The 24,543-nt window shown below is 26.9% G+C and overlaps 2 protein-coding genes across 2 annotated transcripts; one reads left to right on the top strand and one right to left on the bottom strand.

Annotated features, from left to right (window-relative positions):
• Window positions 1-7,009: 7,009 nt before the first annotated feature.
• On the top strand, window positions 7,010-15,302 carry LOC107452201 (uncharacterized). The gene is made up of 7 exons (XM_016068528.3): window positions 7,010-7,432; window positions 9,477-9,621; window positions 11,521-11,706; window positions 12,799-12,891; window positions 13,384-13,473; window positions 14,839-14,955; window positions 15,034-15,302. The coding sequence occupies exons 1-7, from the start codon at window positions 7,400-7,402 to the stop codon at window positions 15,087-15,089; spliced, it is 720 nt and encodes a 239-aa protein (XP_015924014.1). The 5' UTR covers window positions 7,010-7,399; the 3' UTR covers window positions 15,090-15,302.
• Window positions 15,303-16,766: 1,464 nt separating this feature from the next.
• Window positions 16,767-24,505, bottom strand: LOC107452200 (thymidine kinase, cytosolic). The gene is made up of 7 exons (XM_016068526.3): window positions 24,338-24,505; window positions 24,231-24,262; window positions 23,676-23,789; window positions 20,826-20,919; window positions 17,640-17,729; window positions 17,383-17,502; window positions 16,767-17,218 (listed from the first exon to the last, which is right to left on the bottom strand). Exons 1-7 carry the CDS (start codon window positions 24,401-24,403, stop codon window positions 17,063-17,065), a joined length of 672 nt encoding a protein of 223 aa, XP_015924012.2. The 5' UTR covers window positions 24,404-24,505; the 3' UTR covers window positions 16,767-17,062.
• Window positions 24,506-24,543: the final 38 nt, after the last annotated feature.

Here is a 24,543-nt window from a genome sequence, read left to right as displayed (position 1 = left end):
TTGTGGTGGACTTTTTGATGGTACTAACATTTGTGTTAAATGGAGAGGTAAATCTCCCATGGTCACTCCGAAAACAATAGGCAGTGTGCGTAGCGTTTTTAAAAAGTGCTTAAAGGTGCTTTTTATCGTTTTTTAAAAGCCCTGAAAGGTGCTTTTTTCGTGGTGTGTTTTTAAAAAGTGCTAAATTTTCCCTCTTTCAAAATGAGATTTTTCCTTTACTATGTTGATTTTCACTTCGAATTATGCAAAAAGACACAGTTCACATTGTTCTATTCAACGTTTTCATAATTAATTCCATCCCAATCTATTTCGGCGTATAGTCAGTCCGTAGCGTATTAAAACGCCATTCGTTTTACGTGATTTTTGACAATTGTCAAAAACAATGCCAAAAAGTTTTTTTTTTTNTAAGATTTTTTTACAAAAATAATGTTTTTTTATTTTCTAAATATAAAGAGAAGTATTTCTTTCAATTTTTTCGTATGAAAGTAATAAAAATTATGTACCATACCTTTTCATACATATAAATATTTTCTGCATCCCTTGATTGATTTATTTTTCATTAAAAAAGTTTTAGCAATAATTAGTAATACATCGAAAAATGAATGAATATATTTTTCTATTTTTGCATTTAAAATAAATTTATTTTTATTCAAAATTGAATTTTAAATAATGTCAACTTTAATATATTTTTTAATTGGCTAATATAAGTTAAAATTAAGGTTATGAGGAATGCATGAAGGTTGGTTTATTGAATAATTATCCTTTGTCTCCAATTGTGCTTGATAGACAGATTTTATCATGTTAAATGCATATCATGTTGCTCCTAGATTGTTCAATCTAAAATTAAATTGGATTTCTAGAATAGACCAAAAGTTGTTTCATCTAACTCATTTTTTAAAATTAATTTCATCATGTTGTCAGTTATAAAAATTAGATTAAAACTGTGTGTACATCAAAGATCTATTGAATAATCTAGTTCCTAGCAAACAGCCCATCATTTCGCTTTTCGCTCATCTAATTTGAAAAGTTTCCTGTATTTTCTAGACAGTCTGAAACTTTTCTGATCATTGCAATAAACCTGGATACATCTAGACTAATTTTACTTTATTTGTAACCGGCGTTGGACAGATGATTAACTTTTGGATTTACTACTGTCGATGTTCCACTGTGTAGTTTTGTAATTTTGAACCCAACTCAGAAGATGAGAACTCCAGGATTAAGCATTGGGACAAAATTATCTTCGTGGTGGACTTTTTGATGGAACTAACATTTGTGTTAAATAGAGAGGTAAATCTTCCATGGTCATTCCGAAAACAATAGGCAGGGTGCAGGGTTTTAAAAAGTGCTTAAAGGTGCTTATTTTCGTTTTTTAAAAGCCCTGAAAGGTGCTTTTTTCATGGGGTGTTTTTAAAAAGTGCTTAATTTTCCCTTTTTCAAAATGAGATTTTTCCTTTACTATGTTAATTTTCGCTTCGAAATATGCAAAAAGACACAGTTCACATTGTTCTATTCAATGTTTTCATAATTAATTCAATCTCAATCTATTTCAGCGTATTGTCAGTCCGTAGCGTATAAAAACGCCATTCATTTTACATGATACAAAATTTCAGGATTTTTGACAATTATCAGAAACAATGCCAAAGGTTTTTTTTTTTTTTTTTTTTTTTNTTTTTTTTTTTTTTTTTTTTTTTTTTTTTTTTTTTTTTTTGACATGATGGTTAAAACAAGATAAAACCGTCGATTGTCAAAAACTTACCAACCCTGCCTAATTATAATATTTTTTTAAAGTGCTTAAAAATATTTTTTGAGTGCTTAAAAGATGCTTATTTTTTCTTGAATAATTTAGCTATGCACTCTGAATAGGACTCTAACTCATGATTGGTCTATCTCTGAGTATATTTTATGTCAGCTTCTCTAGTCATTGCAAGAGCAGAATTAATGTTGACCAGCTATTGCTGGGATGCGAACTTGAGTCTCTTCATTGGGAGGTGAGTGCTCTATCCTCTGAGCCACTGTAACTCATTTAAACTAATTAAAAATTATTCATTCTTAATCTGATTTAGATCAGTTTGCAAATTACCCAGAATAGTAATGGTTTATTGTAAATAGCCTTATTAGGAGTTAATTTCTGAAAGCCTAAGTAAATTAAGTCTGTTCATTTCTTAATTGGATCTGAAGACATATAGGTTGATTGTAATGAGCCTGAAAATATCAAGCAAATTAGAAAATATTGAAGACTATTTCAAATAGAATAGGACATTATATTGCTTAGTCATAGGAAAACAAGACTATAAATAATACCGCTTGTTATATTTTGAAATAGTTTAAGTTTAAACTTTCTGGTTTTCTGAAATCAAAATTTAAATAACAAATCCTACTTTTATTATCAAAAATATGCTTTTTAAAATGTGCTAGATAGCAAGATAACATAAAAGTTTTTTGCAAAGAAAAAAATTGTTTTTTAAAAAAAATCGGCAGTTTTTTTCTTCTTCACTAATACAATAATTTTTAATTTTCGCATTAAATTATTGTTTAAATATTAATAACCATTAATTAAAAAATTTCATGTATGAACTATATTTTTATTACATTTAGCTTCAGTTTATATTTAAAATATGATTGAAAAATTGTCTAGTCTCTAACTAATATCTCTTTAAGTAAAATCTGTAAATATTACATTGAAAGTTCAAGAAAGCATTTAACTAAAAGTTTTTTTTCAAATATAAATTTAAAATTTTAATTTAAATCTTTATATAGCAACTAACTTTATTTCTATAAAAATGTTTTGAATGAGTTCATTGTTCAAAGCAGTTCATAATTACAAGAGATCACTGCACATCCGTAAACTAAAAAGAGCAAATAACATCTAAAAAAGAAACCTAAGTAATTTGTGGATTTAGATTGATTTATAGTTATATGCATATTTTCTGATACTTAACTAGTTAGGAATGTACTTATATTTATAATAGAGCTTAATCAATGAAATTTTTAAATCAAGCAATGATTGGTGAATTAATGAATTTTTTTACAAAGAAAAATTTTAAACAATAGAAATAGTAAAAAAAGTAGAAAACCTTCAAAAAGCAGATATTTTTTATGGATTTATTTAATTTTTGAAATTCCACTTTCTATTTTGTGCTGTTAGTTTGCTTATTGTGTATAACTACTTGTACTTGAATTAACTTATATGTACTTATAACTATATGTTCTCGAATTACCACATTAAAGCTGTACCAATCTAAGTTTTATCAATTTTTAATAACGAAAATTAAATGCAAAGTTGCTGTAAAAAAATATATCTAGACTTAATTTTTAAAGTAGACTTCTATATTGTTTTTATATAATCGGTTAGCAGTTATTCTTGTGTTCAATATTTAAAAACATTAAATGCTTGTATAAGCACAATCTTAATTATACTGTTTTTTGTAATTTAAAAAAAATAAATATTCTGTGCCAACACTCTTTGCTTATATGAATGCTTGCTGTTATCTGTTAGAGAGTATATGGAGAAAAAAACAATAGCTTAAATTAAATCTCATGTGGAAGTTAAATATATATATTTTAATGTTAACAAATAATGCATGTTTTTTCCATAATCAAGATATTTCTTCCTATTTTGCATTTGTCTTAGAACATCTTATGATTCATGAAAACCAATAAATGTTATTAAAATATTCTAGATAATAATTGTAAGAATGTCTAAAAAAAATTGTACAAGTTGAATTCTGTAAACAGCTTGTTTTGCTAACTGTAGCTTTCACTGGTCTTTAAAGAGCTATTTCACTATTCTTTTACTGATGTTTAATGTTCCGCATTGTGGAAAAAAATTTTAAAAAAATTAAAAATATTTATAAAAGTGCTCAAGATAATGAATTTAATTTATATATATCCTGTTTTTACCAACAACCTCTTTGTGATGAATAATAAATCTATTTCTATCGTTTGTTGTGTAAAATTTTTTTAATGCTAAATTTTATATACAATTACTAGTAACTTCAAATTATTAAATCCAATAAAAAAAAATTTAAAAAAACTTTGCTTTATTCTCATGCAGGAGGTTTGCTTTTTTTAGATAAATAAAGATCCCATGAGTTGCCTTTGTCTATTTATTTACTAATCGTTAGTAAATAAATCACCCTCAAAATGTTAATAGTAAGATCCTCTCTTAACTAGCTTACTAACTTGCCATTGCTATTATAGCAGAGTTATTTTTTTTAGAGAAATTGCAATTTTATATTGTTTAAGTGAGCAATATTATACAAAAAAAAGGGGGGAAACTACCAACATTTCCCCTTTATACTCATAAAGTTATGTGTCAGTTTCAATTAACCAAGTTATCTACTTTTCTTACCAAAGAAAAATTCTGCTATTTCTAAGTAACTTCAAAAGAATGAGCTTTCTGCCAACCACATATATACTATGCTCCCTAATTTCTCTTCTCGATAGCTTACTAATGAAGTCAATTCAGTGATATGGATAATGCCAAAGCTCTTGTTCTTTGTTTCAAATTTTTCTCTTTGCTTCTCACAAAATATCACAGTTTAATTTAACTTTAAATTCTTCAGGCAAAAACAGTTTATTCATTTTCGACTATGATATATCCATAACTGGAGCACACCTCAGCGATTGCCTTATTACTGTTCTTCCTTTAATGCTACGGACAGAACCTTTGGAGACACTCAGAGATGCCAACTGCTCCGGACGCACCGTAATAGTTTAAAAAACGGTAAACTACAAACTAAAATTTGCAAATATTGGACTAATTTTACTTACTTTTTAAACGGTGTAGCATGACTTAACAAGGGTGCGAATGATATAAGCCTTCCACTTATTTAGAAATAGTGGTGGATAAAAACCTAATAAATTGAATTTATAAACTAAGAATCATACATTAATAAACTACCACTCGAAAATATTTTGCTGTCCAGAGAGCAAGTTGCGGTAAGTATCATACTTACCCCAAAGCGAATTAGCAAAGATTATTTATAGTTAGATTCACACATAAACATTCTCCTAATATATCGATTTTTTTCCAACAGCACCTCTGATCTCAATCGATGTAGGCGCATACTAGATCAAAAAAAGACACCTGTAATTAATTCATGTTATTAAACTGACAATTTTTCACATTCCCAACACTCTTCCCTCCTGTAAATCAATATAATTTTAGTGTTGCTCTCATCAGAAATATGTCCCTATCTAGTTCTGTCCCGCCAAATAGACTTTTAAACTTGGAAAAAAAGAAGAAAAAAAACGTATAGGTTCGGCCGGGAGTGTCTAGGAGTCGGTTCCGAAATTTAGTGACAGGGATCGGGGGGGGGGGGGCTTTAACCCNCTTCAGGCAAAAACAGTTTATTCTTTTTCGACTATGATATATCCATGACTGGAGCACACCTCAGCGAATGCCTTATTACTGTTCTTCCTTTAATGCTACTGACAGAACCTTTGGAGACACTCAGAGATGCCAACTGCTCCGGACGCACCGTAATAGTTTAAAAAACGGTAAAATACAAACTAAAATTTGCAAATATTGGACTAATTTTACGTACTTTTTAAACGGTGTAGCATGACTTAATTGTAACAAGGGTGCGAATGATATAAGCCTTCGAATTATTTAGAAATAGTGGTGGATAAAAACCTAATAAATTGAATTTATTAAACCAAGAATCATACATTAATAAACTACCACTCGAAAATATTTTGCTGTCCAGAGAGCAAGTTGCGGTAAGTATCATACTTACCCGAATTAGCAAAGATTATTTATAGTTAGATTCACACATAAACATTCTCCTAATATATCGATTTTTTTTCAACAGCACCTCAGATCTCAATCGATGTAGGCGCATACTAGATCAAAAAAAGACACCTGTAATTAATTCATGTTATTAAATTGACAGTTTTTCACATTCCTAACACTCTTCCCTCCTGTAAATCAATATAATTTTAGTGTTGCTCTCATCAGAAATATGTCCCTATCTAGTTCTGTCCCGCCAAATAGATTTTTAAACTTGGAGAAAAAGAAGAAGAAAAAAACGTATAGGTTCGCCCGGGAGTGTCTAGGAGTCGGTTCCGAAATTTGGTGACAGGGATAGGGGGGGGGGCTTTAACCCTCTCGCATTTTATAAATGAAAGGACACAGCCCCTTTCTAAGACTACAATTTTTCACTCATTATTTGTGTAATTGAATTTTTTTTATTTTTAAATGATAGTTGTTTAGTGTGAATTCTAAAAACAAATTTCTCTATTTCAAGTGAGCTTTAACATTTCCTTGGTGAAAACTGCTGCTAAATCATCCCTTCTTACTCATCCCCCGCAGAAGAAATATACTGCCCTTGCTAACCGATGGGGAAAATTCCTGGTTTCAAATGTCAAAGAGAACAGAATAAAAAATAAATAAACAGTGAAATAAATAAAAAATAAAATACAGTTGCATGTGAGATAATTATTTACAGGCAAACAATTTCTTTTATTAATACAATTTTAAAAACTATTCGAATGATGAAGTTAAAATTGCACAGAGGGAGTGGGAGGACCCCCCCCCCCTTAATCCTGAGATACTTCAGCAGCCACTGTTTGGCGATTATTTTGGAGTAGATCATGATAAGGAAATTCTCCCCTTTATTTAAAAAATATAGTGTTAGAAAAAAGTTAAACAATATTAGATTTGTATTCAATATTTTTTTTTTTGTTATAAATATTTATGTCTTCATTCTAAACTTTCTAGATGTTTTAGTATAAATTCTACAAAAGTTCTAATCGTTTAAAGCTTTCTGTGAAAGATATTTAATGAATCAACTTACTATTTATTTAGAATTATATTTAATTATTACTTTTATCGATACTTTCTAAAAACACACGCATCCCTCCTTCTTCTCTCATAGACTTTTTATTTAATCTATTTTTTTTATTAAATATTCCAAGAAATAATTGATTGAATTCTCAAAAGATGTCACCACTATTTATGTTTCTTCTAAAGTTCGAAATAAGTTCGCATTGAAAGAGGATTCTCAGTTGAAGTTCAAAAATATAAAAAAAAATATTGTATAACAGTTGAAAGTGTTCCGACTCCGTTCACACGATTCAAAAAGTACAATATTGCGATATTTTCGTTTGTTTATTTTCTTCAGTGACATTTTAAGTCTTCCTTTCTGGTTATTAAAGAAATTTGTTATTTAAATATTCTACGTTATCAAAATAATTATAAGATTTATATTTTGACCAAAGCATTATTAAATACTTTGTTTAAGAAGGTATCAGGAAAGGAATAAATGGAGACGTTAAGCGATTATATTTCCTAGTTATAGTTACTAGTATTTTAAACTTGTTTTGTTCCAGTTTAAGTGACTTTTTATGTAAAAAAAGAAAAAGAAAGATAGAGTGGTTGACCAGTTTAAGAAAAATGAAGAGATTAATGAATATTATATTTCGGCAGGTAAAATATACGTTATAGTTTCTACTGTTATCTTTTTCTGACAAAAGAATTAATACTATTTCCTAAAATACATGAAGTCTACAAATTAGATAATTGAAATTCTTGCAAATAAATCGCATGTACAAAATAAATTTACATTTATTCTATATGCTGCATTGTTTGATATAGTATTTGCGTTTATTGTAAATGTATTTGATAAATTTTTTGATTAATAAACTAATGCATTTCACTAAAAAAATCTATCAACAAATTAGATATTTGAAATTATTGAAAATAAATCTCACTTAAATCATATAAATTTAAATTTTTAAAATTCATATTTCTTATAGCTTTAATTGATTTTTCATTTCACGATGTACAATTGTAATTATTGTAGTGTCTTTCTTTTTAATCTCACTCTTTATATGTATGAGTAATATTAGTTTATAAAAATATTGTTTCTACTGATTTTTTTTCAAGATAAATTTATTAAATGTATAAGGTTTATAATTAACAGCAAATCTTTCATTTGAAGTGATATTCAAAAGTTTAAATGAATACCTACTTGCAATTTTTTTTGTTTTGTTTTCTAATAGATTAGTTTTTGAGCATATAGCAGGTAGTTTTTTGTTTTCATCTCATAAATTTCAAAAAACATCAACAATACTTAAGTTAATATAATTTTATGAACAAAGCTTTATAAAGATTTTAAATTTTTTTTTTGCTAATAAAACTTTAGAGTATTAATAGCAGTTAAATTAATATAATTTTATGTTTATTTGTAAAAGATTCTTAATCTATTTAAAATGATAAAATTCTAAAACATCAAGAACACTTTAAGATATTATTTTATATTGACTAAAGTGTAAAATTGGTTCTGAATTTTTTATTTATTTATTCTTCAATTGAATTCAATTCATTTGTAATTAAATTCAGTAAATTTATTTTTCAATAGGAAAACTCAATATGAAGGGTATATTTCTGTATCGGCATCTAATTACAGGAATTGCCAAGTTGCTACAATTGCCTAGGCGCCAAAGGGATTTTAAAAGGACTTTAATTTTAAAACAATTAGTATGTTGAAGTTTGCTTGAGGGGGACTATAAGCGAATTCCTTATTACTGTTCTTCCTTTAATGCTACTGACAGAACCTTTGGAGACACTCAGAGATGACAACTGCTCCGGACGCACCGTAATAGTTTAAAAAACGGTAAACTACAAACTAAAGTTTGCAAATATTGGACTAATTTTACTTACTTTTTAAACGGTTTAGCATGACTTAATTGTAACAAGGGTGCGAATGATATAAGCCTTCGAATTATTTAGAAATAGTGGTGGATAAAAGCCTAATAAATTGAATTTATTAAACCAAGAATCATACATTAATAAACTACCACTCGAAAATATTTTGCTGTCCAGAGAGCAAGTTGCAGTAAGTATCATACTTACCCCAAAGCAAATTAGCAAAGATTATTTATAGTTAGATTCACACATAAACATTCTCCTAATATATAAATTTTTTTTTCAACAGCACCTCTGATCTCAATCGATGTAGGCGCATACTAGATCAAAAAAAGACACCTGTAATTAATTCATGTTATTAAATTGACAATTTTTCGCATTCCTAACACTTTTCCCTCCTGTAAATCAATATAATTTTAGTGTTGCTCTCATCAGAAATATGTCTATATCAGAAATCTGATATTTCACCAAAGTTTTACGTTCAATACAAGTTTTTTTTTTTCCCTTTAGTTTCTATATGACTGCCCAGAAGTCAAAAAACTTCGCAAATATTTCTGCAGAGGTACCAATATGGAAATGTTCTTAATTTATTTTTCTTCCAAAAAATTGAAAAAGTTACACATTTAAAATTGGAAAAGTTACACATTTAAAATACTTATCATAGAGATTAGAAATAATTTTGATTCATTTGAATTAGATATTCATGCCTGTTCAGTAAAAGAAATACTTAAACAAAAGTAGTTATATCATAAATTTTTGAATAAAGTTAATTAATTACTCCTTATAGTATGCTAAACAATTCTTTTTCATTTTTTTTGAACAGCTATTTGATTCAACTAGTTGTACCTACACATATTTACTTGCTGATGCCAAATCTCGTAGTGCTATACTTATTGATCCTGTTATTGAACATGTTGCCAGGGATATAAAATTAGTTCAAGAATTGGGATTAAATCTATTTTATGCTGGTAATTAACTCTTTCTGTATCACTTCACTTACCGATAAAATGGTTTCATAGATGTTTTATTTTTATCTTTTAATACAGTGATCACTACTAATGAAATCACTAGACTATAAACAACTCATTAGAAATCACTAGATTTTAAAAACAAATACACAAAAATAGATTTGCCATTAAAGTCAAACTTTTGTGAGTCAAATGTTTCAGAAATTAAAAGAGTAAGTTATTTTAATGTCTGGTCACCTTTTATGTGAGACCTAAGACCAGGAAAGGCAAAAGAGATAATTGATTAAGAAGCTGCAAATTTAGAAATTCTAAACATAATAAATAAAACTAAGTACATCTACATTTCCAATTGGAGATTCAAAAAAATAAATAAAAATTATGTAATTAAAATATAGTTTTTTTTCTTTAATTTTTTTCTCTTGTTAATATAAATTGTTGATATTAAAAATTTTTAATATGAATTACATAAATATAAATTATATTAAGATGTTTATAGAAATCATAGATATGTAACAGAATTAGTATTTCTTATTTTTACCTCTTACTTTTTGTCAACTTACAAATTCTTCTTTAATGTTTGATCTTTGGTGCAAAAAGTATGTATGCAATATACTTTTAAAAATATTTTCCGCTATTTAGTTATTTGCAAATATCGTTGATAATATATTGCATAGACTTTAAAATAAGCATGTATTTTCTAGAGTCTTAGTTGGAACATTTTTATATTGAGTATTTTTTTATTAATTTACAATTTTTTGCTATCATTTTGGTGCAAATAGCATAAAAATAAATGATTAAATTAGCACATCAGAATTAAAGGAAAGTACAGACAAACCATAGTTATTTCATCAAACTAACAATCTTACAATAATACTTAAAAATATCAGTTGCTTTTGAAAAAGTCTTATACTTTTTGTTGTGAATGGCTCGATTGTCAAAGTATTTGTCTCAAGTCTTACTTTTATATTGTCGGTTTCAATTTTTTCTACAAAAAAAAAATCAAATGTTGGAAGGTCTAGGTAAGAATGAATCAAACATTCAAATGTATGGTACCATTAGATGAATTAATTTTAAAAAAAAGATTAAATATTTCTGTTTTTCTATGAATTAAATCATAGGACTGAAGCATTCAGTGCTGTTAGTCATTTAACAAAAGAATTTCTGCCCAGAACTAAAAAAAAGAATAATATTTTATTAAATTTAATCAAATAAATTTATCAAGATTAATTAAATTATTCAATATGATCATTCTATTATATTCAATGAAATTTCTAAAATTTAGAACTGCTAGTTCAGGGTGCGTAGCGTTTTTAAAAAGTGCTTATTTTCGATTTTTAAAAGCCCTTAAAGGTGCTTTTTTATTGGGTGTTTTTAAAAAGTGCTTAATTTTCCCTTTACTATGTTGATTTTCCCTTTGAATTATGCAAAAAGACACAGTTCACATTGTTCTATTCAACGTTTTCATAATTAATTTAACCCCTATCTTCGGCGTATAGTCAGTCCGCCATGAAAACGCCGTTGGTTTTACATGATTAAAAATTTTATGGTTTTTGACAATTGTCAAAAACAATGCCAAAAGTTTTTTTTTTTTTTTGACATGACATTTAAAACAAGATAAAACCGTCGACTGTCAAAAACTTTCCAACCCTGCCTAATTATGATATTTTTTAAAAGTGCTTAAAAATATTTTTTAAGTGTTTATTGTTTGTTGAATAATTTGGCTTTGCACCCCGTAGTTGTTTTTTAAAATGTAAGAGTCTCAGAACAAAGGTGAATTCAATGAGCCGCCAACACTGCATTACTGAATTTTTTTCCTCTTTATATTTTCGAAATTATATATTGTTCAAAGTTATTTACTTGTAAGTTTATTAAAACTTTTATTTATTGACATTTATTTAGCAAACACTCATGTTCATGCCGATCATATCACTGGAACTGGAGAAATAAAAAAAGTTCTAACAAACTGTCAAAGCGTGATATCTCTCACATCAGGTGCTCAAGCAGATCGACATCTTAAACCAATGGAGATTTTAAAAGTTGGTGATATAAATTTGGAAATAAGACCAACACCAGGACATACAAATGGTAGATTATTATTAATTTTTTTTATTTTTAGTACTGTTTGCATGAAGGGGAAGTAAAAAAATTATGGTGAGCAAATTTTAGACCATTAGCAACTCTTTATCTCAACGGACAATAGAGGAAATACCCAAGGGCAGTGGCACTTACCCTTAAATAAACACATCAATGAGGCTAATCCAGGCAATGTCTTTCACTTTTCTTGATTAATCAAATTATTAAAAATAATGGAAAGTGATTATTATTGATTGGTAAATGTTTTATGTTTGGTTTGGCGAAAAAAATTTAAGTGTTAATGATCCCTTTAACAAAATAGTACCTTTTTTTTTGTTTAAAAAAAAAAAATTTTTTTTTACTGATTTTTATTTATTAAATAATAAAAATATCTGTTTTATTCATTGATTTTTGAATCAATTAGTCCACTGAGGTCATTTCTTTTACAGTATAGCTGTTCTGTCCATTATGGAATAAATTGCTACTTTCTGTGGTACACTTAGAAAAGGTATTTCTTCATGATTAAAATAGATCAACTGTTGATCTATTTTATGTAATAGATTGATCAACTGTCATGATAGATTTTTTTTCATAAACATATATTAAGATAAATACATTTCAAACCTTAAAATTATTTGCCTTGCCAACCTTTCTTTAGCGCTCGTATAATAAAGAAGAAAATTCAACTATTTTTCAGTTCTGTATAAAAGCTTTTTTTAGATATTTTTTAACTTAATTTGTTAATTTTTATATTTAGCCTAAATATAAGAATTATTGTTATAAAATTCCTATTTTTAAAAACAATAAACATATGCCTTTCTGAGAATGCATTAGATATATATATTTATTTTGTACATTACGCTTTTGATTTGTACACCACAAAAACAGTTGACAAGTTATCTTATTACAGTCCTTGTGCAAAAAAGAAAAAAAAATTGCCTATAATATTTTCTTAAATTTGAAAAAAAAATTATATAGTAATCTTTGCTGTGAATTTTTTTATGAACATTTTTATATTAATCAAATTGGAAATGAAATGCCAATAGCATTTTCCTGGGAACTTGTTCTTCAAAATGACTTTATTTTCATTTCCGATTTATTTAGGCTGTATAACATATGTTTTTCATGAAGGAAAGGTAGCTTTTACTGGAGATGCATTGTTATATAGAGGTTGTGGACGAACAGACTTTCAAGAAGGTAATTTTTTTATTTTTATGATACAATAAATATTCAGCTATAAATTGATCTTTTTGTTAAATACTTTTTATTACTTTAATTACAGTTATTGTTTTAATTTGATCCCGACAAAATGAAGAATTTACAATAAAAGTGTAAATTGTTCCGTCAGTATTCTATTTCACATTTTATTTAAAAAATTTTCACAAATACAACCTTTTTATTTTTGCAAAAGCAGTTGCCCATCAATTTGCAGCAAGATATCAAGAATATTTAATATCATATACTTCTTTCTGAAAATAACTTTTTTTTTTTCGCTAGACATTGGTTAGTAAAAAATTTTAAATTGGACATTTTGTGAAGAATAGACAATTATAGATAGTTAAATTATTTTTTATATAAATCTTTTTTATTAAATTTAGAGAATCAATGTATTCAATTGATAAAATGTTACGATTCAAAATTTATTAGATGATTTTGTATTGTTTCAAAATTTTCAATCTTATTTTTCAGGTGATGCATCAAAGCTGTATGATTCAGTGCATAGTCAAATTTTTAGTCTTCCTGAAGATTATTTATTATATTTTGCTCATGATTATAAAGGTATTCTTTATCAGCTTTTGAACCTGTGAAAATTATTGATTAATATATTATTTTCATCTACACATTATTTATAAAATTATCTAAACGTTTTTTATTAAATTATTTGTTTGAAGACTACAATTTTTAAATCATTTTTGGACAATACAGTTATACAAATCTGTTTTCATACCCTTACTGTAAATTTTCATCCTTATTTGGCATTTAATATATAACTTCTATTTTTTGTTAATAGTTGCCTTTTTTACATTATTAAGTTTAGAAAAACAAATATTAAAAGCGAAATCAAAACAAATAAGGTCTATAGGAAGGTCTGCACTTTTTCGTAAATCAAGATGCACTCTTCTACTACGTTTTTTTTCTTCTTTTTAAATTGAACTTAAAGACTTATTACTCTTAATAAAGCAAATATAAGAACAAAAAAAAATATGGAGTTACTACTCAGTTTTAGGCCTAGATTAGTTAGAACTGAAAGCCTTTAATCGAGTAAGATTTTAATCTTTAACTTAAAATAATGAAACTTAGATTTAACTTTTTTTCATACGTTATCCTAAGGACATACATGTTAACCATTTATCACAGGTTTAATACCCAGATTATTTTATTTTAGCGTAATATTTAAACTTTTATTTGTAGATTGTGAGAAAATATTTTCAAGTTACATTTTAGTGAATTTGAGAAAGATAAGCTTTAAAATATTAAAAAATATTTAAAGGTAGAAAAAAAAAACTAGCAGTTGTCTCTGGACAAGAGTTACTTTTTTTATGGACTTTTGATGATGTTTTTTAAAAATTGTATTTTTATTAATCTTAAATTGCTATTTTTCCATTAAACAAGTCATGCGTTAAGAAATAATAAAAAGCTGTACCCAATTGGTTACAGAAGAAAAGTTACTCAATTATTTTTCTCCTACTATATTTCTGTATCTCCTTTGTTAAATCTTGGTTTTTTATATACTCTTATTATAAATGTATATATCTTTTTATATTAAAATCTTTTAACTATTTTATTTATATTCATAACCATCTCTACAAAGTAATAAAATTTATATTTAAATTACTATTTAGTAGCAAAACTATCATCATTTATGTTAAAATTTCAGCAAGTGTTCATTAGAAGAAAGAAAAATTGGGTAAAAAATTTTTCCCAGTTGCGCTCTTTGACTTGATACAAAATCTATCTACATTGAAAACTGCCAATTTAAAGACTTATCTTAATATATTTAATCGCTCAAAACATGATCCTAAACTTGGAAACTAAAATTTTTTCATGTGTCACTAAGCTCAATTACCTTAACTATTTTTTTATTTCATATGAATAAGAAAATTATAAAGCTACATTAATCCTTTTTTTTATTTTTTTTTTAAGGCAATACCGTTACTTCAGTTGATGAGGAGAAGAAATATAATTTGCGTTTAACAAAAAGTAAAGAGGAATTTGTAGAAATTATGAAAAATTTAAATCTTGCTTATCCCAAAATGATAGGTATGTAAAATTTTGCTTTACATCTGTCTTACAAAAAATAGCTACATTTTTATATTCATGTACATTTTCCATTTTAAGACAAAGCAGTGCCTGCCAACTTAGTTTGTGGATATGTGGATCGAATTCCTGGATAACTACTCATATACTCTTGCAAGAACTCTCATTTTGATCAAGATTTTTTATTACAAATAACTATTGTTTATGTATTGTTATGCGTTTGCTTAAAAAATTTATTAATGTTACTTATCTAAATATGTTGTTTTTCTATTAATTTGTATTCACTGAAAACCAAAATTAGTTTTCACAATAAAATTTTTAACTGCAATAAAATTGCAAGTAAAATACGATAGTCGAATTCCCCTTTATTTTCTTAATTCTGAAACATGGTTCTAAATTGTTCATACTCTCATCTCATGCATATAACTTGATTGGGCTTTGTTTGAGATTCAATCTGTCTGTAAATATTTTTAAAACAAAATGAACCCATCCTTTATTTTTTTATATGATGTTAGCAGATAAGTCATTTGAAATACACAATTTTACAAGGCCACAAAACAGGGAAATGTCTGAATTTTGTTTCGAAAAAATCAGGGATTTTAACTAAAAGGCTCAAAATATTAATGTTTGTGGTACTTATAAGATTGATATTTTTTTTTCTCGAAAATTCGGTTTGGTAATAACTATTTTTTTTTTTTTTAAATTTGTTTAATTTAACTTCAGTAACAGGTATACGTGTTTTGAAATATATTTTATGTTTAAAAATGAGGCATATTTGAAAAATTAATAATAAAATCTATGCGACCAGTTACAAAAATCATAGAAATTCTATACAGTCAGAACTTTTTTACCAAGTGTATGTGGCCGCCCTGTTTTCCATGATATACTACGATTTTTCTTTACATTCATTAATTACAAATTTATTATAGGCTATATAAAGTTTATACACGCAACAATAAAAAATAGGTTCTTATCATGGTCGTATTTTTGCGACATTAAATTAAGGAAATTTTCAGTAGTAATACAAAATTATACATTTATTTGACATTCTGAAAGCTTTCTTTTTTCGGAAACAAAAAAAAAAAATTAGCATTTGTAGTTGTTAAAAGGAAATAAAGCTAGTAATCAATTTAAAAAAACATAGAGATAACTGTTTTAAATTAAATTTTTTTCTAACAGCTAGCACTGAACTTCTTGTTCTTGATCTCAGAAGAACCAAGAAGTGTTGCACATTTAATATTACACTGTGGGCACCTATGAAATTAAGTCACAGAGCTGAGCAGCAGTACCCACCTTTTACTTTTCTAAATCTTTGTTGTCAGAAACAATTGTCTTCAGTATTTGGAATATTTGCTTATTATACACAATATTCTATCCAAATAAAAATTTAACCATAGTAAAATTAAAAATTGGATTTCAGATATGTCTCAACAGTTTTAAATTATAATTTTTCGAAATAATAAGTTTTTTTTTCTTTTTTATAGTTAATACAAACATAAGATATCAATCACAAAACTTCAAGTTTATAGTTAATTTTAATTGATATAAAATAACCATTAAATTTGAATAATATTCTCAACAAAACTTATCAAATGAAGCAGTTATTTAATCAGAACTATTATTATATATATTATTAATCAGAACTTGGTAATAATTCACTGCCATTTAGTCACTTAGACGATTTTAAAGTAGTAAAATAAAAAGTATTATTGTTAAAATTTATTTGGAAAAACATAAACAATACTGATATGTTGAAGTCAAGTTTCTGTGTAAAATTTGAACTTGTTTACCTGTAGGATACATAAAATGTACTCTTACACTTTAAATATTTTTATTAATTGTATTATTCAATAAATGTTGTAAAATTATTTATTAGATATAAAACTTTATAAGATCACCGACATAAAAGATCACACGTTTTAAAAACATTTACATAAATATGATCACAATGATTATGAATGTGTATATACAATTCTATGATAAATTTAAAAAAATAGCATGCAGTTTAGCATAGATCAAAGTTGTTTTAAACAAGAATAGAGAGTAGTGCAAATTATAAAGAAGTCTTGTGCAACAAGAGTCATCCTAAAATGTCATTTCAAGCATATAACTAACATTTACACTGATTTTCTTTCTCAGCAATCAATTCAGAATCATTTGTGGTTTTTATCTTCAATTCTTCTAATTTACTTTCTGCGGGTGCATCATCTTTAAAACAATTGCGACAAACTGCCATGTATTTATCTATACCACCGATAATTTCAAGCTGGAAAATAAACAAAAAGTAAGAAAAACAACTAAAATTTAGACAACAAACAATCGATAAGATACATGCATAAATTACAATAAATCTAATTTACTAGATACATTTTAAGTAATGATACCAATTCAATTAATTTAAATTATGTCTCATTTAGTTAACGTAATTACCTGTGTTTCAGTTCCTATCCTTTTTGTATAAGATGCATCTTCATAACAAAGCATACAGACTGAATTGAGTTTGATGATGCTTTCAGCAAGAGGAATCAACTGAAGAATGCTGCTAAATCCCTTTAACATATAAAAGCACAAACCAGAAAATTAGATTTAAAAATATCATACTTAAATGTATGATTCGTTTTACATAGTGGAAGTGACTGTATCTAATGAGTTGTTTTTTTAATTTATTATTGATAATGTTATCTTACTTTTCTTTGATAAGTTCCATCCAAAGCAGCAATAATAACAATTTTTCCACTGTTTGCCATTTCTTCAGAAAATGTAACAATATCAGGAAACTGTAAAATTATTTTATTTTTTTTAAAATTAAATGCGGATTAGAAAATATAAAGTAAAAGAATAGTTTAGAGTCCTAGTCAGGGCCAGATTAACCTATAGGCACACTAGGCACATACCCTAGGGCCTACGAAATTCAGGGGCCTACGAAAAACTTGGAAGAAGAAAAAAATGAAAACTATGAAGCTATTTGTAGTATAAATATTTCTTGTAACTAATCTCACTATCAATTTCGCTGTTTTCTTTGCTGGTTTGTTGTTGTATTGTTGACGTGAAGTGTTTACATAGTTATCGATCAAACTAATCATAATGGTATTATCGATATCAACTGCAATATCGAAATCGGTCAATATATTGCAGATAAAGTTCGATAAACAAATTTGTAAATTAAAATCCATATTAATAAAAATGTAAAAAAAAATATGCAAGAAAATTTTAGCATATATTTTGAAAAGAGGGGAGGAGTGGGGGAAGGAGGGCCCAAAAACGGCTATGCCTAGGGCCTACGAAAGGTATAATCCGGCTCTGGTCTTAGTATATCAAAAAACCTAAGTATATAGCACTGCAACATATAACTTAAGGTGTCCTTATAACGAATGTCAAAAGAATTATACACTCGGGTTTGACATTTTAATGTAAATTTAAGTGCAAAATAAAATAAAACTTATCGACTTGATTATTTGTCTAAGTTGTTATTACCAGTCACCAAATTTATCCTAGATATTATATAAGAGATCATTCGAATAATATGTAAGCATATCTTTGACTTTCTTTCCAAGCCCCCTCCTCCCCTCTTAGGTGTGCTCACATAATATTTAAATACTGCCAGAGGTATTAAAACTTTTGTAACCGGATCATTTAACAATTTTGTATGTTGACCACTGACATAAATTAACTTTGTCTAAGGGTGTTGATGAATGCGATTCTAAACCCTTCATAAGTTGCTAGGAAAATGAGCAACTTTTTCAGCAAATTTTCTATACTATTGTAATTGCATTAAAATTTCACTGGATTAATCAAATCACATTAAAGCTAAACTAAGCCTAGTTGAGTTAACCATAAGAAAAACTTATGACAACTTTTTTTAACAAATAGGTTTGTAAGTATTACAAAGTAAATTTTAAAATTGTTTTCTAATTACACAATATAAAATTTTAAAAGTTGGGTTAAAAAAAACAGTCAAACTACATTTAACTCAGGGTGCGTAGCCAAATTATTCAACAAAAAATAAGCATTTTTCAAGCACTCAAAAAATATTTTTAAGCACTTTAAAAAATATCATAACTAGTCAGGGTTGGAAAGTTTTTGACAATTGACGCTTTTATCTTGTCTTAACCATCATGTCAAAAAAAAAAAAAAAAACCTTTTAGCATTGCTTTTTATATTTGTTAAAAATCATGAAATTTTGAATCAAGTAAAAGGAATGTTGTTTTCATACTCTACGCACTGACAATACACCGAAATCAGGGTTGGCAAGTTTTTGACACATGACGGTTTTTATCGGTTTATACCATGGTTTTTACCATCATGTCAAAAACCCATAGTTTTGGTAAAACTGCATTTTTATTTGAGTTTAACTGCTTATAATTTAAAATAAATTCATTTTTGGGCAATAAAATTTAAAAAAAAGTTGTTAAAAGATATTTAAGAACAGATTCTTGCATTTTCCCAACATGATTATATCAAAACATACTATTTGAAGTAAAATATTAGGATACTAAACAAAATTTTCAACATTTCAAAGCATAATTTTGTTTGGCATATTACATTACTGAAGAATGTCAAGTCATTCTTGACTTAGAGTTTGTAAGTAGTTACAAGTTTTGAAAGTTTTGTTTAGCTTATTTCTAATATTTAAGAAATGCCAAATTTTTAATCCTTTTTTTTAGTTCTTGAACTTATTATTAGTTCCAAGCTTTTTTGTTTGCTTGTTTATTTCTAACAATTAAGAAGTGCAAAATTTTGAATCCTTTGCAAATCAAGCTATAATGATAAAAGTAAGTATCACTATTTTCAATAAGTATATTACAGTACAGAACCCATTATCCGGAAATCAGAAAACCGGAAAACCAAAAAACCTGAACGAAATTCGATAAATATTCCCGTTATTTTTTTTTAAAAGAAATTTTTTTTCCTATTAAGATTTTAGAATTTTTCTTTCTTTTTTGAAAGATGTTTACTTTACCATTATTTTGGAAATAATCATTAGTGTATTACTTCCTCGTTTTTTCTTCTTTTTAAGATTATTTCCAAACATTTTTTTTTTAGTTGAGTTTGACAATGAAAAAAAACGGCTTTTTTTTGCGATTCAGAAAACCGGAAAAATCAGTTATCCGGAATAGCGATGGTCCCGATCGTTCCGGATAATCGGTTCCCTACTGTACAATATTTCTGTATGAATGTATATCCTTCTATAAGAATACATGTATATAGTTGCAAAATCAATAGCAATCATTTACAACATTCATTTATAAAGGCAATTATGTGAAAATAATATATTGTCCGCTATATGCCATAAATTAAAGAAAACAGTAGGTTTTTGACGGTTTTTACCGGTAAAAACGCGGTTTTTACCACTGTCATGTCAAAAACCCAACCCTGACCGAAATAGATTGGGGTTGAATTAATTGTGAAAGCATTGAATAGAAAAACGTGAACTGTGTCTTTTTGCATAATTCGATGCGAAAATCAACATAGCAAAGGAAAAATCTCATTTTGAAAAAGGGAAAATTAAGCACTTTTTAAAAACACCCAATGAAAAAAGCACCTTTAAGGGCTTTCAAAAAAGGAAAATCAAAAATAAGCACTTTTTAAAAAGGCTATGAAACCATGTAACTTTATTTTGAAATGTATGAGAAACATATGAATTATAAGAGTGGCATAAATAACATGGCATATATATAAGGATAGGATATAAGAAAGGACTCATTCCTTCTATAAATGGCAACCTGTCTAAATTGAACACTTAAGAAATGCACCCCAATTCATCAACTTACCAATATGTAATTATATATAAAAGTATATATTCTAATTTTTTTTTCTTTTGTCTGTCCCTCAAAAATCAAAACTGTATAAAAAAAAACATAAAAGAAACTTACAAATTGTCCTTCATCAATTCCAATAACGCTATGATTCAAAGCTTCACTTTTTAAATCATTGAGGGAGTTAGTCAGGACAGCATTCAGTGTTTGCCTAAAAAATAAATTTTAAAAGATTCCTAACGTAGAATTGGAAAACACTACTTAACTAACGTAATGAACACTGTTATTTCATTTTAAATTAATGTCAATTAACTTTTAAAAAAAACTAAAAATTTTAATTTTAAAATAGCAAAATATAAAGGTTAAAAGAATTATGACCATCAGAAACAGAATTTACAGACTAACATAAACTAACAATAAATGCAAAGCTATAGGAGAGACAAGATATGAACATCAGAATGTAACCTTTTTTTAAAGAGCTAATCCACAGAAATCCTGAAATCAGTCTAAAAGTAAACAAATATAGTAATCCGTAACTGAAAAAGTAAATGTGTTGAACTTTAAGAGAATAGAAAATTAAGAAGTTGAAATATATATATCACCTGCAGATACAATTAGTTATAAATTACAATGTCATTATCGGAAATGATAGATTTATCATATTTAGAAATGATGAAAGCTTTCTGACCTTACTAATTTTTTAATTTTAATAAATTTCATTTACCTTATATAGATAATCTATTGCCAAGGTGGGCTCAGCTCAGAAAAACAGAATAAGTTTTTTCAAATTGGAAAAAAAAAAAAGAAATTCTATTTCTACATCAACAAGTTGGTTTTCACATTTAATCATTTCCAAACAATTTTCATTGCAATTATCAAACCAAATTATATCCAACCCAATGGAATTTTTTAGATTGGGCCCTCTTGAAAAAGCATCTCTTTATATCAAGTTAGTTTTTCTCATTTTAACACTTCCAAATAATTTACTTTGAAATTATTGAAACCAAATTACTCTTTTAAATTATCTTATTATTTTATAAATTCAACTTTGTAACTTTTTGTACAAAATTACATGAAGTAAAACTTATTATAGTTATCTGATATTTGCAAATAAAATTTCATAAAAACAAACTAAATACATGAAAAAAAGTACATGATTAATATAATATTGCTAAATTATAATGTATTACNTTATAAATTCAACTTTGTAACTTTTTGTACAAAATTACATGAAGTAAAACTTATTATAGTTATCTGATATTTGCAAATAAAATTTCATAAAAACAAACTAAATACATGAAAAAAAAGTACATGATTAATATAATATTGCAAAATTATAATGTACAGTACAGAACCCGTTATCCGGAACCCAGAAAACCGGAAAACCAAAAAACCGGAACGATATTCGATAAATTTTTTCGCCATTTTTTTAAAAAAAATTTTTTTCCTCATAAGAGTTTACGATTTTTTTTTCTTTTTTTAAAGATGTTTACCTTAGCAACATTTTGGAAATAATCATTAGTGTATTACTTCATCGTTTTTTCTTACTTTTAAGATTATTTCCAATTTTTTTTTTTTTAGTTGTGTTTAACAATAAAAAAAACGGCTTTTTCTAGCGATTCAGAAAACCGGAAAAATCGGTTATCCGGAATAGCGTTGGTCCCGACCGTTCCGGATAATCGGTTCCCTACTGTATTACTTATACATATATATATATACAGTGTATTCATTGCAGAAAAAAAATGGGAGAGAATTTCTCACCCTTTCTCAAAAACAGGGTGAGATTTCAAAAAGTTAAGTGAGATTTCTAAAAACACAAAAACTCTTGAAAAAAAATCATTTCTTTAATTATAATACATTTTTAACATCTTCTATTTTTTAAAGCATTGAATATTTTTGGTGCATCATCATAGAAGATTTTGCCTTTACAAGGTATTTGTCCATCTTACATAAGTGCATAAAAAATTTGAACGTCTTGCATGAAGAAACCTTACCTACGGTAAACACGTGGTTGCAGAGAAATATGTTCTGAAAGGGGTTCCGTGGTTGTGTTCTGCTGTTTGAAAAGGTTCTGAACAATACTGGTAAATAGGGAAGCTAGAGAATGGGGCAGGTGTTGAAAATAATGAAAGATCCAGGAAGAAAAGTGAAATGGCTTTTATTCTAAATGGCGTAATTCGAATTAGCTTTTTTCAAAATGCGAGAAATTCGCGAACTTTGAAATTGATTTATAGAATGCGCGAATTTTTCGCTGCACTAATTTTTTAATGCGAGAAAAGAAAAAAATATGCGAGATTCTCGCGCTGTAGTGAAAACACTGTATATATATATAACAAATTAAGTACAATATGCATACATGTTACATTTATAGTTTATAATTTATTTTGGGTGTAAATCCTTCAGGGTTTGTAAAAGTATGTTGTTGTTGACGTATGCCATTAAGGCAGAGGGGGTGAGATTGTTCTTGTTTTCCAGTGGCGCCATCTATGGCCAAGAATTCTACTTTTGCTACACCCATACGTCACACCCGTTTACAGGGCGGACCCATTTATTCCTCCACAGATCGTAATTTTGACCTGAATCAGAGAACTATCACTCTCCAATTCAGTACCCCCAGAGGTATTGATTTGTTATGGGAACATGGAGGACTTTGAAACTCGACAGATTTAACGTGCATCAGGTAAAAGTATGTCAACACATTATGTAGATCCAATATTTCAAAATGAATATAATATTTTTAGACAAAGAATGTGCAAACAAATTAAGTTAAATACGCAAGTTAAAACAAAATTATTCTGTAATGAGTATTTTAAAAAATTAGACGAAAATATCCTCATTTTATTTTAAGATTTCTATTATAGACTGTCCTTGTTTCTACAGAAACTTATGAGAGAAAAAAAATCTAAGTATAAAGATAAAAGTTAAGAATATTAAACCTAATATTTGGTACATTAGATAGTCACTCACTTGTCATGGGTTTTGATTCCTGACTCTCCATATCTGGAATCATGTGGATATTTAATTATGAGACACTTATGGTTAGCAATTTCATACTTCTTAAGACGACGAATTAACTCTGTCCTGTAACAATTTAATATGCATTTATCACATATTGTATAAGAAATTAAAGCATTATTTTCAAATATATTATGTATATTTTATAGGTAAAATACTATATGTAGATCACACACATACATAATTCAGTACTGGTACGAAGTATCGCCTAATTTAGTATCCTAGTTGACAAATAAATTCATTTTTCTTAAATTAAAATATTTTATTTTGAATTAAATTCTTAATGAGATTTAGCATTTATTACAATGGTTAAAATAAATTCATAGTAAAGCTGAGGTAAAAAGCATAGCATAAAATGTAGTAATATGTTGTAAAACTATAGTTGTTTCATTATTAACTTTTGAAACACTGAACTTATTATTTCTTAAATATTTTAATAATTATCAAAATACTTCTAACAAAATTTTACAAAGAATATTTGCTTTGCAATAATTTTAAATTACTTACGTTTTTCCAGAAAACATAGGACCGAATATCACCTAAACATAAAAATATAACTTTTACAAAAATAATTTCAATAAAAAATTAATTAATAATACTGGAAAAAAGAAAACCTGAATATGGCCCTTTGAATCCGATGGACATACTACTTTTGGAACTTTAATAGATAGATCTAACATTCTAAAACTAAATTGAAAAAATAAAACATACAAAAATTAAAACTCTTAACAACTTTTTATAAAACCGCCGAAAATATGTCAACATATATTTCGCGCCAAATACTAATAATTTAATGCCATTTAATCCTCAATAAATATTC

The sequence above is a fragment of the Parasteatoda tepidariorum genome, chromosome 9 (assembly GCF_043381705.1).
Source record: "Parasteatoda tepidariorum isolate YZ-2023 chromosome 9, CAS_Ptep_4.0, whole genome shotgun sequence".
In the NCBI taxonomy this organism is placed as follows: Eukaryota; Metazoa; Arthropoda; class Arachnida; order Araneae; family Theridiidae; genus Parasteatoda; species Parasteatoda tepidariorum.
The sequence above is the reverse complement of the archived record's forward strand: the minus strand, read 5'-3'. Positions and strand labels throughout refer to the sequence as shown.